General features: G+C 39.4%; 1 protein-coding gene across 2 annotated transcripts; it reads right to left on the bottom strand.

The window, feature by feature from the left end:
* Positions 1-1822: 1822 nt before the first annotated feature.
* LOC149812241 (uncharacterized) lies at positions 1823-9281 on the bottom strand. Of its 2 annotated transcripts, none has more exons than XR_016428602.1 (2): positions 9243-9281; positions 1823-2014 (listed from the first exon to the last, which is right to left on the bottom strand). XR_016428602.1 is itself a non-coding variant. In XM_089993749.1 (2 exons), the coding sequence occupies exons 1-2, from the start codon at positions 3315-3317 to the stop codon at positions 1928-1930; spliced, it is 309 nt and encodes a 102-aa protein (XP_089849875.1). In that variant the 5' UTR covers positions 3318-3320; the 3' UTR covers positions 1823-1927. The 2 variants fall into 2 exon arrangements, 1 of the variants encoding a protein (XP_089849875.1); XM_089993749.1 differs by lacking the exon at positions 9243-9281 and adding an exon at positions 3096-3320.
* Positions 9282-17773: the final 8492 nt, after the last annotated feature.

The raw sequence follows: 17773 nt of genomic DNA, 5'->3' as shown, positions 1-17773 counted from the left end.
CAGCCACGGCTAAAAAGTGTTTTTTTGACGCACGCCGTCCGATGATATATATATATATATATATATATATATATATATATATATGTGTGTGTGTGTGAACTGCAAATGAAGTGGTCATTCCTGAAACTTTTTTTTTCAGAAGTCAAACCTAGTAGATGTGTTTGGCATGATCCATGGGATTAGAAACAGCACTTGAATCTAGGGATGGCAGCGGGGCGGGGGACAAGGTCTCCACCCCCGCCCCACCTCAAGATTTTATCCTCCACCCCCGCCTCCATCCCCGGTCGGGGATGGATTTTATCCTCCACCCCCACCTTTATCCCCGTTTCATGTCCTCCATCCCCGGTTCAAACGGGGATGAGGTGGGGCCGGGCGGGGATATTGCGGGGAAAAATGGTCGGGGCGGGGATCGTGGCGGGGACGGGGCGGGGATATTGCGGGGAAAAGTGGTCGTGGCGGGGACGGGGCGGGGCGGGGAAAAGTGCACATCCATCCCCGCCTCCACCCACGGACGGGGATGGATTTTAACCTTCGTCCCCCCGCCTCCATCCCCGTTTCATACCCTTCATCCCCGGTCCAAACGGGGCGAGGCGGGGCCCCACTTTCCCCCGGTCCACTGCCATCCCTACTTGAATCATAATTTTTCTAGTATTAGTTTTTATCTTTGAATATTACGGAAATTATATGCAGATTTACAAAATAAAAAACTTGCTCACATGTGATAATCAAACCATACCAAGAGTCAGACTAAAAGCAGATTTTTGCAAAATCAAGCGTGTAGAACACATACCTATGGTCAGAATTCAAAAAAAAAATCTCCAGAAATTTCAGTTCGTATCGCAGTTTGTAGGATTGCGTGGATTTGATGAGGGACTACGAGGGACTTCAACCTCCATGTATTAGCTTTAACACATAAAATAGCAAGGAAGGATCTGGTGCAGCGGCACACTTAGGGCTTCCATCCAAATATTTCCAGAGCCTTAGACAAGGCCAAAGGAAGCAGAACCTGAGGTCCCAAATACACCTATTTAAATTTTGGAGGGGATATAGATATTGGCAAATATCCACAGTTATCTTCCATTTCTTTGGGGTCTCCATGAACAAAATAAGTGCATTGAGAAAATTTCAAATTAAAACCATTTATTTAAAGGACAAAATAAAATGTTTGTCATATATACAATGAGGAATATAAGTTCTCAAGTATACTAACTAATTTTTATATTGGTTTGAGATCCATCCACTATAGAATTAACCACGGTTCAACATGAACAAAATATAACATAACATCCTAAAATCGATGACATTGCTCTAACCGGACTAAGCTATAGGAAGTTAGCTTGTACACAAAAGCTAGTGTATACACTACAACAAAGCAGTAGATTAGCGACGACCACATTCCGTCGCAAATCCGTCGCTAACCATGTTAGCGACGGATTAGCGACAACGCGGCGACAGTATGCTTACGTCGCGAATATTTCGACGCTAACTGGCGACGGAATAATTCTGTCGCCAGGTCCGTCGCTAATTGCGACGGAATAACGAGCGCTATATTCCGTCGCCTATCCGCCGATATTAAACGGCGACCACGGCTTGGCGACGGATTTAATTCCGTCGCTAGATTAATATGAATAGCGACGGATGGTTCCGTCGCTAGATTAATATGAATAGCGACGGAATCATCCGTCGCAAACACGAAAAAAAATAAAAAAAAATTATTTAAAAATTAATTACTGAAAACTGTACAATTTCTATTTCCTGTACAATTTATATTTCCTGTAAATAAAAAACAAACCAGACAAAAAAATCATATAACAAGTATCTATAATAATTAATCGTTCCACCTTAAAATTAAGAAGTTTAATTATTTACAATTCAACAATTACAATTAGGAAAAATAAAAAAAATAGAACTTCTTCAACACAGTCCTCTAATCATCGCCAAGATTTTGTGCGTCTTCTTGTTCATTGTCTTTATCTGTCCCTTCAGCTCCACTACCCTGATTATCGCTAGCAGCCTACACAAGAAAAGAACAGTCAGTATTGATAAACAAAATATAATAAAATAAATTACACACTATATGTGATTCTATCATGTGCTCATGTGTGATCTAAGGCAATAAAAAAACTCTATATGTGATTCTATCATGCTCATATGTGTGCTAAGGCAGTCAAAAAATTGAATATGTGATTATAGCATGTTCATATGTGTTCTAAGGCATCTAAAAAAACTCTATATGTGATTCTACCATGCTCAGATGTGCTTTAAGGCAGGCAAAAAACTATATATGTGATTCGATCATGCTCGTATGTGTGCTAAGACAGTAAAAAAATTGAATATGTGAATATAGCATGCTCATATGTGCTCTAAGGCAGGCAAAACCAAAAATTTTATATGTGATTCTATCATAAATGATATATAACATGTTCATATGTGTTCTAAGGCAGTTAAAAAACTCTATATGTTATTATAGCATGCTCATATGTGTGCTAAGGCAGTCAAAAAACAGAATATGTGATTATAATATGCTCATATGTGTTCTTAGGCAGTCAAAAAACTGAATATGTGATTATAGCATGCTCATATGTGTTCTAATGCAATCAAAAAAACTTTATATGTGATTCTATCATGCTCATATGTGCTCTAAGGCAGACAAAAAGTTAAATATATATATATGTGATTCTATCATGCTCATATGTATGCTAAGGCAGTCAAAAAATTGAATATGTGATTATAGCATGTTCATATGTGTTCTAAGGCATATAAAAAAACTCTATATGTGATTCTACCATGCTCAGATGTGCTTTAAGGCAGGTAAAAAACTATATATGTGATTCGATCATGCTCGTATGTGTGCTAAGGCAGTAAAAAAATTGAATATGTGAATATAGCATGCTCATATGTGCTCTAAGGCACGCAAAGCAACTTTATATGTGATTCTATCATGCTCATATATGTGCTAAGGCAGTAAAAAAATTGAATATGTGATTATAGCATGTTCATATGTGTTCTAAGGCATCTAGAAAAACTCTATATGTGATTCTACCATGCTCAGATGTGCTTTAAGACAGTCAAAAAAACTATATATGTGATTATACCTGAGAGGGACCTGGAATCGAAGATCCCCTATCCTGAACAGCGGCCTTGATCTCATTTCGGAGAAAGGGGGCGACGGTGTATTGGAAGTAGTTATTCAGTGATTCATTAATGATCTCGCGTACATCATCACCGGAAAGAATAGTCGGCTGCTTGGAGCTTATGTCGGCGCAAGAAGTCGGTGAGCCGTAACTGGAAGAACCAATAACTGGTGAAGTGTTCATATTACTTCCAAACCCGAACACGCGACCTTTTTTGGGTTCACCTGCTGCAGTCACCCATGCTGTAGGATCAAATGATGGATGCTGAGTAGCGTCTTCGCCATATCGCTCTACCATCTGTTGCTCATATGCCTCCTACAAAATAATGTTTAAAGTATTCATTAATAATTAATGATAACATTATGATAACTTGCATATATATTGCAATGATTATTAATAGAATTAATACATACCGTTGTCGTTCTCGCCTTCTCTGATACGAAGACTCCCGTGGTCTTCCGTTTATGTGTTTCTACAAACACATCCTTATATGGTACACTGTCTCCTTTTTCTTCTTTCTGCGAAGTTAAATGACAAAACATTTAGTACAAAAAATTGCAACAATACTTATAAAATTAATATTATATATTGATGAGTTACCATTTTCTTTAGGTGGCTCCCAAATGTCTTAGATCCACCTGTGTGTAGATGGGCTTCGGGCATCTTCGATCGATTTTGTGAAGCCTTCGCAGAGCGATTTTTAAATGCATCTCCCGCCCACATATCACACATTTCATCCCAGTAATCTCTCCTGATAGTAATAGGACCATGGCCCTTCCACAGTAATGGATCATCTACTACGCCAGATGTTTTTTTTGCTGCAGTCTTCATAGTGTGCAGCATGTCTGCAAATCGATTGGCAGTCACCTTCTGCCACACCTTCCTTGCATCATTTTCTTCCACCGTAGTTGCAAAGCGATTCGAAGCCTACAAATATTTTCAGAAAGTTAGTAGACATTGCTTAAATAAATTAAATATGAAACACATTAACTATGAGGAACAACTGTATACCATGAATGAGGACCACAATCTGTCTAACACCTCCTTTGGGTACTCTTTCCATTGAGCAACTGGTCCTGGTAGATGTTGAAGAAGTGAATTCCTAATCTCCCGTATTACTTCTTGTGGCTCAAACCTCGTGCTGCACATGAATTGTTACACAGTAAATATCAATATAAAATATTTAAAAGATATGCAATAATTGAAAACAAAATACTTACGGTCGATTATCGATATACACTATTCGAATGAGTCTTCTTGTGCCAGCCTGAGAAGACCCTGTTTCCTGTGTTGGCTGTTGACTTGTGCGATCAACTGGTGTAGGTGGGTCGTGTACAGGCGCAACATCATCTGTAAAAAAATACATTAGAAATTCTCAGAATGTGCATTTGAACTAATCAAGCATCTAATTAGTTATATGATATACCTATCACAGGAGCCCGTGAAGATGAAGGTTGAGCCTGGCTACTACTGGATGAGCGAACACTATAACCTCCATGAACCATATTCTAACAAATAACATATGTCATACAATACATTCAAATAATTCACATCAAGTATTACAATGCATTCAAGTCATTCACATCAAGCATTGCAATGCATTCAAATAATTCAAATCATTGACATCAAGTATTGCACTAATTCAAATCATTCGTTAATTGCATAAATTATAATACATTCAGATAATTGAAATCATTCACATCAAGTATTACAATGCATTCGAATCATTCGTATCAAGTATTACAATACATTCAAATAAAATTTTTAATCATTCACACCAAGTATTGCAATACAACTCACATCAAGTATTACAATGCATTTAAATAGAGGTTTGTAGTATAAGATTTTGCTCACTAGCTTGAGAATTCTTCCTCGTCACTAGTTTGACTTTCTTCTTCTTCTTCTTCTTCTTCTTCATTGTTTGCCCATCCACTTGGTACATCATTTGGATCACATTCCTCTATGAATGTTTCATCAGCCAATGGAGATATGACATGCATATCATGCGCAACATCGTGACCATAAGCGAAGTCACAGACATCATCTGATTGATAGTAATCACTGTCTTCAGCTAATTCATCTTCCTGTAACTGATCATACTCGGGGTATAGTTTGGATTTCACCTTGCAAACTGCCCACCATTCATTTCTATCTGACTTTTTTATACTCGGATATAAAGTATAATAAACTTGTTGAGCTTGCGAGGCTAATATGAATGGTTCATATGTTCCAAACCTGGATTTATGATTCACCTCCACAATGCCTGAAGCTTTGTCGAGTCTTGTTGCAGTTGGATCAAACCAATGACACTTGAATACCGTAACCCTGTTATTCATGCCTAAGTAAGTCAACTCCATTATTTCCTCTATAACACCGTAGTAATCACGTTCATTTTCACCGTAGCTGCTACCCTTGACACACACGCCACTATTTATCGTTGATTTGTTTATACCGTAGTCTTTTGTATGGAATCGATAACCATTTACGATATACCCGTTGTAGCATTGCACAACTTTGGTCGGACCATTTTCTAAATCACATATTCCTTGATCTTTAACATCACCATTGCGAACCTACGCACAAACATAAACAATGATTGTGATCACGATCAATTAAGTAACTTAGTGTTGTTTATAAGTACAAAATTTATGTTAGCTTCTTTACCAACTGTTTCAACCACTCCACAAACTTAGTTTCACGTTCCTTTTGTACTTCTGCATCAGTGAGATGTGAAACTTCGTTTCGCAACTCCAGATCAAATCGTCTGCAAACCACAAATACTTATATTACCGAGTCATGTATCCACATATAGAACATAAAAGGATTTATAATTGAGTTGCATATACATATACTTACTCGATGTATGGGTCGATCGCTGAGCAATTAAAAAGAATATAGATGTGTGCAGAATCTTGCTCTCGATCTGTCAATAGCCTTGATCGGCAACTACCAAATGCATGCCCAAGTGGTTGAAATATCGACAGCTTGTCAGCTACAGTTACTTGTTCTCCATCATCGTTACGGGGCGGGCATGTGTAACGTGTTGGAATATGAGGTTCGAAGTACATAGATGAGAAATTTGAAATCTCTTCTAAAGTGTACGCCTCACAAATAGAGCCTTCTACTCTTGCTTTATTACGAACCTTTTTTTTAGGTCGAACATGCATCTGACAAGAATATACATTTCAAATTTTAAATATCTGTCATTAAAGAGACAAATATAAAAAAACATATACCTTTCAAATGGGTACATCCATCGATATTGCACAGGGCCACCAACCCTTAGTTCATATGGCAGATGTATGATCAAATGTTCCATAACATCGAAAAATGCTGGCGGAAATATCTTTTCTAACAGACAAACAATGGTGATGACAGAGTCCTCGAGATTCTTTACATCTGATACAATGACCTCCGATGCGCATAATGTTCTGAAAAATCCGCTCAACTCAGACAATACCCCCCATATAGGTTTGTCTAACATATCATGGAATTCTAGGGGTATCAATCGTTGCATAAAGATATGACAATCATGGCTCTTCAACCCATATAACTGTCCATCGTCAATCTTCACAGCCCGAGCATTGTTAGAGACATATCCATCTGAAAATCTCAGTTGTCTCAACCATTGACATACATGTTTTATTTAATCAGGTCCGAGCACGTACTTCGCCTTTGGTTTCAGTACTTTGCCATTATACTCTTTAAGTTCCAATTCTGGTCTTTTACATATTAATTTTAAATCCATACGGGCCTTCGGATTATCCTTCGTTTTTCCTTTAATATTCATTACTGTATTGAACACATTATCAAACACATTTTTCTCTACATGCATCATATCCAAATTATGTCGTATCAATAGGGTCGGCCAATACGGTAGTTCCCAAAAAATAGATTTTTTCGTCCAATTGTGTTCCTTCCCAAATCCACGGAAGGGTGTAGGACTGCGGGCATCTGTTAATACATCTGAAAAGTATCGCAATCTTCTTAAAATCTCTATGCCAGACAATCTTGAGGATGGACCTTCCGTTTCAGTTGTGCCTGCTGTAAATGCATTCTTTTGACGTCGGAACGGATGATCGCTAGGTAGAAATCGACGATGGCAATCAAACCAGCAAGGCTTCCTTCCATGCCTCAATCTAAAAGCTTTGGAATCCTTTATGCAGTACGGACAAGCCAACCTCCCATGTGTGCTCCAACCAGATAACATACCATATGCAGGGAAGTCACTGATTGTCCATAGAACAGCGGCCTTCATGTTGAAATTTTGTTTTTTGTGGGCATCATACATGGTAACACCGTCATCCCACAGTACTTTTAATTCATCAATCAATGGCCTTAGATATACATCAAGATTTTGGCCAGGTGAGGTCGGACCAGGGATCAACAGAGACAAGAAAAGATTTGGACGTTTCATACACAAGCTTGGTGGAAGGTTGTATGGAGTTACAAATACTGGCCAGCATGAGTATGGAGTTGATCTACCCCCAAATGGATTAAATCCATCTGTACATAGACCGAGTCTAACATTTCGCACTTCCATTGCGAAGTTCTGATGAGTACGATCAAAGTGCTTCCAAGCTTCAGCGTCAACAGGATGCGTGATCTTGTTTTCATCGTGTCGAACTTTATTTGCATGTCATCTCATGTGTTTAGCTGTCTTTGAAGACATATACAATCGCTGCAATCTAGGAGTGATAGGAAAGTAGCGGAGCGACTTGTATGAAACTTCCTTTGATCTCGTGCTACCATTGCCTCTTGTCTTTGGCTTGAACCGAGGATGCCCACATGACGGGCATGATATGTCGTTTTCCTGCTCCTTGAAATACAACATGCAGTGATTTGGACAAGCATCAATCTTTTTGTAACCCATACCTAGAGCGTTGACCATAACTTTCGCACGATAGAAATTTTGTGGCAATTTCTTATCTTTAGGCAACATACTCTTCACAATCATGCACAAACGGTCAAAACATGATTGACTCAAATTATACTCGGACTTCAAATTCATTAGTTGAAGAACTGCAGACAAGATAGTGTGACTCTCACAACCGTTCCAAAGTGGCTCATCAGCATCTTTAAGTAAATCATAAAATCTACTAGCTGCATCGTTTGGTGATTCTTCATCTACGGCAGTTCTTACATCACTAGAACTCATAGCAGAACCCAGTTCTGTTCCTGCAGCATCAAATATCAAATTCGTATATGGATTATCGTGCACCACACTCACCCGTGCATCAAAATCGTTTCTAAATTCTTCTCCATGAAACGTCCAGTTCTGATAATCACTCACAAAACCCTTCCTGTATAGGTGATGTCTAACGCCATGAGGTTCTACAAATCGATTATTCTTACAAATCTTGCAGGGACACCTAATCCGACCTGTGGGATCTACCGTACTGACACTCGCCGTTGCAAATTCAATAAAACTATCGACACCATCCATATATTCATGCGATAACTCATTGTCCACTATCCTACGGTACATCCATTCACGGTTTGCAGTCATTCTGTCGTATGATGTTACGAATAGTATCCTAACGAATTAAGAAAAAAACAATCAGAATGCTACGATGAAGAAAATATCAAATTTATCATGCAATATACTATGTCAAACAATAACAAGAATTTTGATGCATGCATTGATAACTTAATATTTTCATGTGCAAACTATTAATGACACGATACAATCATTTGAAGCATGCTTTTATTATAAAATTTCACATGGAAGCCAAAATCAAATTGAAATTAACTACATGCAAGCATGGATACAATTACATCAAACATTGCAATACATCATAATCATTCATATCAAATAAATGGCAAACATGTACCTGCAGCAAACACACTTCAATATCTCACTAACTACTACCATGCTTAGCATGGACTCCGTACTCCAAAAATAAGAACACTTCCATATTTCTACATTAAAATCATGCTCAGCATGATCTCCGAACTCCAACAAAGCAGTCATAGATATCAACAACTAAGTGAGTGTGTGAACAATAAAGTGCTGCATTCAATAAATTAAATAACATGTGATACGTTTGCATCACTTACTCACCACGGGTATTTACCCGATTTGCATTGTTTTTGTCATTTACTTACCACAGGTGGCCGAGCACGAGTTGGTTCCGTTGAAAAATCTGCACAAAAACAAAACAAATTAAGTAACAAACTAACTAATCATGAAACAAGATGAAACACTAACTAAAAAAATTAAAACAAATTAAAACAAATTAAAACAACTCTAACTAATTGAAAGAAGAGAAAAGAAAAATAGTATATATGTTAAGTCAAATCTAACTAGAAGATGCTAATTTAACAAACCAGCTATAACATGTTGAACCAGTCGACTAACATAAAGTCATAGACAATTTCTAATCTGAACTACTTAGCAAAGGAATAGTAAATCAATCAATTAGTTTACTAGAAAAGATGTTAACTCCGTTTAACCACCACTATCATAAAGAATTCAAATAGCCCTAATCTAACTAACTGATTGTGAGAACATTAAATATCAATCTATCTAAGAAAAATATAATTATAAAAGACTAATAGATTGAAATACTCTAACTAACCAGATTTCAAGAAAACAAATTGAAGTAAAACTAACTACCAGTAGACATTAACAAACTAACAAATTGATAAAAATTTATGAACTACTCTAACTAGATATAACTAACAAATTGATAAAAATTTATGAAATACTCTAACTAACCACAGTTGATTAAATCTCAACCTAGCCAGTTGATTTCGATTTGAATTTTTTTTTTTATAATTTAGTCATTATAGTTGTTGATTAAACTCAAAACAATAAATCTTTTGCTACGATTTTATTAATTTTATAACTGTTGGGTTCAATCACAATAGTCTATTATATTTTAGCAGTGTGGTTCTTCATAACTACAGTCGTTTCAAATTTCAGCAGCTTGAATTGTAGTACCATTGTTATTCTTTTTATTTCAACAGCAGTAATTATTTCTAATAATTACGATCTGATTTTAGCACAACATAAAAGTATTAATTTTTTTTATTCAAATCAACATGATTTTCAAATACAATAATTTGTTTTCAATTTGTTAGTTTGTTTTCAATTTGTTAGTTTGAAAGCACGGCAGGGGGTTAAACCCCCTGCCTTTCCGGCAGGGAAGGGGGTTAAACCCCCTGCCCGAAAGGCAGTTCCGGCATGGGGGGTTGACCCCCTGCCGTGCCTTTACGGCAGGGGGTTTAACCCCCTGCGTTTCCGGCAGGGGGTCGACCCCCCCTGCCGGAAACGCAGGGGGTCGACCCCCCATGCCGGAAAGCACGGGGAGTGGCGGCTGGCGAGGTGGCCAGTGGCCGGCACAGTCGACAGCAGAGAGGGGGAGACCTGGAGCGAAGCTCGGAGGCCACTGGGTCGCCGAAACTCAGAGCAGAGGCGAAGAGGTGGCTGCAGGGAGGATCGTCGGTCGTCGGCGGCTGAGGACGCCGGTTGCGAGTCGCCGGCGAAGGGGAGACAACACCTCCCGGCAGCAGCCACAGGGAGGAACAGCAGGGAGGAGGAAGAGGTCGGCGGCCGGTCGCCGGTGCTCGGGGTCCCTGGCGCAGCCGCTAGCCAAGCAGGGAGGTCGGCAGCGAGGATCGTCGGCGAGGCGGCGGCGGCCGGACGGTGGCGAGAGCCGACGGGCGGCGGGAGGGAGAGGGCGGCGGGCGGGAGCAATACAGCGAAACAGGAAAAAGAGAAAGAGGGATGGGATTAGGGATTTACGCGACATTTAGCGACGGCTTAGCGACGGAAACATTCCGTCGCTAAGCCGTCGCTAAATCAAAATACAAAAAACGCGACGGACTATATTTTGTCGCTACGCCGTCGCTAATTAGCGACGACAGAGTTCCCTCTCTAAATCCATCGCTAAAATGGTGTTCTTGTAATAAAAAGTAGCGACAAAAAATTTAGTCGCTAATCCGTCGCTAAGTAGCGACAGATTAGCGATAAAATTTGTTTCCTCGCTAATCCGTCGCGAATTAGCGACAGATTCTATCTCTAGCTAATCTGTCGCTAATTAGCGATGGATTTTTTCCGTCGCTAATTTCCGTCGCTAATTAACAATTTTCTTGTAGTGATAATAGTCCACTAAAACTGAGTTTGCGAAAGAGACACAAAAAATAAGATCACTTTGTCAAGAAAACATAAATACAACGAAAAATATTTACTTTATATTTGGTTGGAATTTCGGGTGAGTCACAGGTATTTAAACACAACATGAAACTGAATCTAATTTTCGTATTGGACTTGGGTTCAGGTTCAACTCAAGAATCTGATATCTAAAATAACATTACGATAATATCATTCATAAATTTAATTGAATTGTTTGAAAATATAATTAAATAGATTAATAAGTTTTAATAAATCATAAATTACTAAAATTAATCTTAAATCTAAAACTTAGTTTTTGGTACCACCCGTATCATTTCGTCATTGCTCTAGCTTCTTACTAATTATTTAAATATTAATAATATAAAGGTCAAACTCATCAAGTCTCAATGAAAATACAATAACAATGCATGTAGAACTAAGTATACATGAAATCAAACTTTATTTAGAACATGCATACTACAACATAATAATCACAAGGGATTTAACTAAACATGCATAACAAATACTTTTATGCAACATACCACAAAACAAGAATAAGTTCAAGATTATGCATTTAAATTATTAAGGCATGCTTTCACACAAGTTTTTACACAATAAACTTGTTCAAGTTTAAGGTTTTTATTTCTCTCGTATATGTATTTATATGGGCACTTATAGGACTAGATGTCAAGACGAAGAACTTACTCAAGTGTTTTATTATGTTATGCATTTTAATTCTTTGAATGCCTCATTGAATTGGTCCCACTGTGGGTGATCCTTGACTGATTTTTTTTTTACCGGTGATAGTATAATAACAATATTGATGCGTCATAAACTTTTGCAGAAAATATAAACCTACCACCTATGACACATTATTATATTTTTCTCTATTTATGAAGAGATCATATAAGTCAGCAAAGAAGTGGTACGATGACCCGATGGTCATGGATGTAACAAACCTCTCATATTCTATGAGCAGGTCATTGAGAACTATGTGAACAAGATTATTATTGTCAACGAAATGATTAATGACAACAAGAGAATCTGACATAAATTTAATTCTATCTAGGTAAGTGAGCATATCCATGCTCTCCTTGATAAATATGAGATCCTTCTTTAGGATCACGAACCTTAATGGCGACTATGAGCCATAGGCTTTTTCTAATGCTATTCATGCTTCTTGAACTATTTTGGTTTTCATAATTTGACCAAGCACAACTTCAGACATTATTGTTTTAATCCAAGTCAGAGTGAGTGAGCTGCTGTGCTAAACATGAAAGAGATGATTGATCACTTCTTGCTTAATTTGGTTGGTTGAGGGAAAGAGCCATCAACAAACTTAAGAAGATCATGGCTCATCATTACCTACTCTATATGAGATCTTCAAAAGTAAGTTGTTATCACAGTTTAATTTTATTGAAATTAGGCTTGCGATGGCATTCCATGAAAGAAAAAGATAGTGAACTCAGTTGTCCACCGTGAGTGTAAGGTAAATCAATATACAGTAAAATAGAATGAATCATACTGGAATCTCGGATGAGATTTTCCAGCAGTGAAATACAAACTTAAAGATAAAAAACTGAAAACAGAAAATATTACATTTGAGAACAATCAAAATGGGAAAGGCATCATTTGCCCTTCCGTTTCCTTGGGATGAGACCAGTACCAGATCGTTTATCCTGGGAAGAGTATCCGTTGAGGTGTAAGAATATTCTGGGAAGAGTCTTATCTGTTGAGGTGTGCCATTTGCCTTGACAGGAATAACATGATCCAGGCATTGGTTTCTATGGGTGTGCAAAATTTAAAAATATTAATTAGTTTTTAACTAAGGGGTTCCTTATTTCTAAAAGGGCATTAAGCCTCATTTTCAAAGTTATATTATATTTTAAATATCTATAATAAAAAACAAAAGTTTCAATTTACAAGATTTTCCTTTGCCAATACAATCCTAAGAACAAGATTTGTGAACATCATAATGTCTGTTTGTCTGTGTATGTGCGTATGCACGCGTGCACTAATTACTCTTGTTGCTTGAGTTCTTGGTTAGACACCTAACAGTACGACGCTTGTATTGCTGTCCCGCGACCCCGTTTTTCATATAAAACACGATCTTGAAAAGCTCACAGCAGGATTTATTTCCGAGTCTTTTGAGTGGAAAATGCTTGAGAGTTGCTAGCCGGCTTGTCCTTTATGTCCCTCTTGCTAATCCTGCTTTAGGGACAGCAGGACCGTCACAGCTCAGTCTTGTCCATCCCAACGGGTGGCATAGCCACCTGATCCCAGGGTGAGCAATTGTCTCATGCATACTTATTCAAAAGGCCCCGTAGGGTCTACTTTTGTGAAGCAACCCACGTAGGTCCCTCATTTTAGGTACCTTTGGGAATGATTAAGCAAGGCATTACCCCTAGTGGCATTGAATTAGCTAGCACTGACTGTGATGCTAACACCGGCCAGCATGTCGGACTTTGGACCAAGGTGGGGGTGGGTCCGTCACATGGTGCCATGCTGCTCATGCACTCTACACCTATGTCACACCCCACGTGAACGGCATCGTGGTCACCGTACTAATGCGCGCTACGGCAGCACAATGCCGTCCACGGATGTGCACAACATTCTCTTGTGGATAATCCTGGTGGCCCGATCCGGAAGCCATCGTGTATTATCACCCCGCTAAGATGGACCCTCCAACAATTGACTGATGCTGTTGGTCTTTGTTGATATGTTGGCTATCCAATTGACTCGAACCGATCCAAGTTTCGAAAACCCTTACAGGATCCGATTGTGACTGTGGATGAGGTCTTATAAGGGGCCTTGTGAAAACAATCTGTGCCGTTGAGAGAGAGAGAGAGAGAGAGAGAGATACTTTTCTGACCTAAGTCGTAAATAAGCTGTACCACTTAACCAAACATGGGATCATAGTCACAAATGTTGGCAATATTTGAAAAAATATCGTGATTTTCTCGTGATGTCTTCAGAGATTGAAGAATCCACCTATGATCATGATATTTTAACAATATTGTGATTTTCTTGCAATGATAACATGATTTTCATGTCTCTCAAATTTCAAAGAAAGTTGCTTCATGCCCTTTATATATATATATTTTTTATTTTTATTTTTAATCTTATGTAAGCTGATGCATTCCTGAAAAAACACTTCATAGTTTATCTCGAGATTTTCCCTTCCAGAATAGCCTCATATTGGATTATATATTTATAATTTTATGTACAAATTCTTTATTCGGCTCAAGCCGAGCCGAGAAAGAGAGCAGGAATATTCCTTTTCTTTATTTTCGTAATATTCCTTGGGAACAAACTTGACGACGAAGTCTCAAAAGACAGCGGAGAAACGGGCGGGGACCAAGGTGCAGGCCCGGGGATTCGAACCCGCGACCTTCCAACGAGAAGCGGGCGAGGGTTTGCGTCAGCAGCTGCACGGAGCACGGAGCGAGGCGATCGTGCCGAGACGCGTCGCGACGCCCGCACGAGCAAGCCCTCCTCGTCCTCTCTTCCTCCTCTTTTTGGCTCCCTTGCGGTTGGGTTGGCGCTCCCGTCCTGCTGGCGTCCACCCACTCAGACGGGGCTAGTCCCCGAGCACCCTCGGGGTTTGACTCCGTCCGGCCTGTCTTGGGATCTCGAGTCCGACGTGGGCTGCATGTGCCCTGCGAGACAATGTCTGCTGCCTCGCTCATCAAGTTCGTTTGGGGACCTTTCCTTCGTCGTTAATCAAAGAGCGCGCGACTCCCCAGCAGATTCCTCGGCTCGGCTTCTCTCATCGGCTCGGTTGCATGACTAGATACTGTAGGAGGGGGTAATTTCGTCATTTCATCCGTCCGGGTTAGCCGCGTAGGGAGGGGATGGCGTCGTCGATATCACGGCCCACGCTGTTGGGCCGGAGTGGAGGGGCGGGGAGGCCGAGCCACGTTAGAAGCGAGAAGAAAGCCCAAACCCGCGACCGAGATGCCCCTCACGGATTTTCGTTGTCCTTGCGATACGTGGGCTCAACGAAGGCTGCATATCGGGAGGTTGGGTGAAACCCTCCGCCGGAGAGTTGCCGACCTGCCTGAATAGTCGCCGGATCCGGGGAGTGAGAAACGGACGACGGTGGCCGGAGAATCCGCCGGAGGGAGGACTTTCGGGTTTCCAATGCCGTGCGCTCGTCGCGCGGTGTATCACCGACGCGTCGCTTCCTTCGGAGCTGCGATCGTCCTTGCGGAATTTTTAAATTGAGGGTATTATAGTCATTTCGTACGATTTCAGCAGTTTTTTTTTTAAAAGCAAATTGGGGTAAGGTAGACCCCCAATGTGGCAGAGGGATTCTAACCTGGGCCTTCAGCGGCACAGGACCCCGCTTACCACATGAGATACCACCTCGGATATGAGGGTATTATGGTCATTTGGTACGATTTCACCAGGTTTTTGCCCGGCAATGACTAATGAGGGAGGAGACGCAAAGTTGTGCGGGTCTGAATCTGCTCTCGTGCCGACCCGAATCCATTTGGTGAGAGTTAGGTATTCAGTATTCTCATTATCGGGATTTTATCGGTCCTGTGATAAACAAAAAAAATTGTTTTTCTTTAGAAAATACCAGTGTGTCTTTAAAAATATATAAAATATGGAAAAACTTAAAAAAAATAACAATATATAAATATCATGTTAATAATACAATATATCGTGCTAAAAATACGATATCTTCAAAATACTTTGATATTTTGAAAATATCACATCTTTTAGGATTATATCAGTCTTGAAAATCTTATGATAAAATTACCAGATTTTTCAAAAAATGGCAATACTTGTGATTATGCGGTAGATCATGCCAGATTCAAGCTTAAACATGGAAGATTCAAATAGGATTAGACCCTTTTAAATTCAAAATTTAAGTCCAGAAAGGGATTAGGATGTTTAGTCCCAAAGATAAAAGGACTCACACTCAAAGTGTTCAATGTGATTGCACTTGATCAATGAAGGATACTTTTATTTTTAAAAAGCAAGCTAGGGTTAGGCAGACCGCCACCGGTTATTATTCAACGTACCACTGAGGTTTTGAACTTGCAATGTCCTACCACAAGAAGACGTGCAATGACAGCTCCTACCAACCAAGCGGAGCCCCCCACTTAGTATCAAAGAAGGATACTTTTGATATTAACAAAATGGTGAAAAAGATTTTGATAAAGGAGCTCCACAATTTTAAATATGGAAATGTGCAACTGTCATGGATTACTATATGCATTCAAAGAAAGCAAGCAAAGGCTGGTAAAACGAGCCGAGCTTGAAGTGTTCAAGCTTGGCTCATTATTGTGACGAGCCAAGCCGAGTTTGAACTGGCTTGTTTATAAAAAAAATACATTGGTTTAGAGATAGAAGAAATAAAATTACATAAAAATACCTGTAAAAATATACTTTTTAATACCTAGCGAGCTTGTGCGAGTTGAGCCGAGCCAAGTACTTATTGTTCATATTCAGTTTGCCGAGTTTGAACGAGCTCTTTATGAGCCAAACATGAGGCGAGCCACGGGAGGCTTGGCTTGTTTCCCAGCCCTAAGCAACGCCAACAAATCATTTTTAGATAAACATGTGAATACCATGTGTGGGAATTCTTGATCATAAGAATTCTCGTGGGTTCCATGTTTCGATTGTTTGGGTGCAACGTAAAGAAGGAGCATGTAACGGTGTCAAAGTTGCATTGAGTTCTCATGATCAAGAATTTTAATCATATTAACGCACGTTCCAACCAGGATGGCAAAAGTAGAAAGTGTGTCCCAAGTCTTCCCTAAGCACAAGGCACCTATACTAAGATGGGTCATCCTGTCATGGAGTTGAGCAAACTGTGGATACACAGGACAGTACTTGTTTTTTTTTTTTCACACAAAAATAATCTCTTCTTGAACCTACAATCCTACTGGTACTGGTGCATGATACATGCTCATAATCATAAATCATTTCAGCAACCTCACAAATAGGGGTGAAAATGGGTTGGATTCGGGTCAGATTATGTCAGATCCAAATCTAAATTCAAAAATGCAAACAGTAGATCCAAATTCGAATCTGGATCTGAAACAGATCTGAAGAGGTAAGGCTGAATCCGAATTTGAAATACACTCGATAGAACGAAAATAAACTATTTATATGTAAAAAAAATGCAATTTGGATCTGATTTTAATCTGGATCAACTCCAAATCCAACTTAAAATGCTGGTCTGAATCTGATTTGAATCCAAAAGTAATCCGATTAAACAGATTTGAATCCGGTCTGAATGCACATTTGGATTTTACTTAAAAGATCCATGGCCGAAAATAATGTCATACTCGGGTCAGATATCTGACTATATCAGATCCATTTGCAGCCCCACTCCCAAATTCATGAGTTCCAACTACAAGAAGTGTCCATGGGGAGGTGATACAAGATGCAGAATTGGACGTACTAGTTGCTCTAGGATGTGTGATCTATTAGGCATGGATGTAAAATTGCCTCTAAGCTCCGGACCCTGTGGTTGAGGTCCTTCTCCCTAGCTAGTACCCGT

The sequence above is a fragment of the Nuphar pumila genome, chromosome 17 (genome assembly GCF_984573655.1).
Source record: "Nuphar pumila chromosome 17, dmNupPumi1.hap1.1, whole genome shotgun sequence".
Classification (NCBI taxonomy): domain Eukaryota; kingdom Viridiplantae; phylum Streptophyta; class Magnoliopsida; order Nymphaeales; family Nymphaeaceae; genus Nuphar; species Nuphar pumila.
This window is presented reverse-complemented; position numbering and strand designations above follow the sequence as displayed.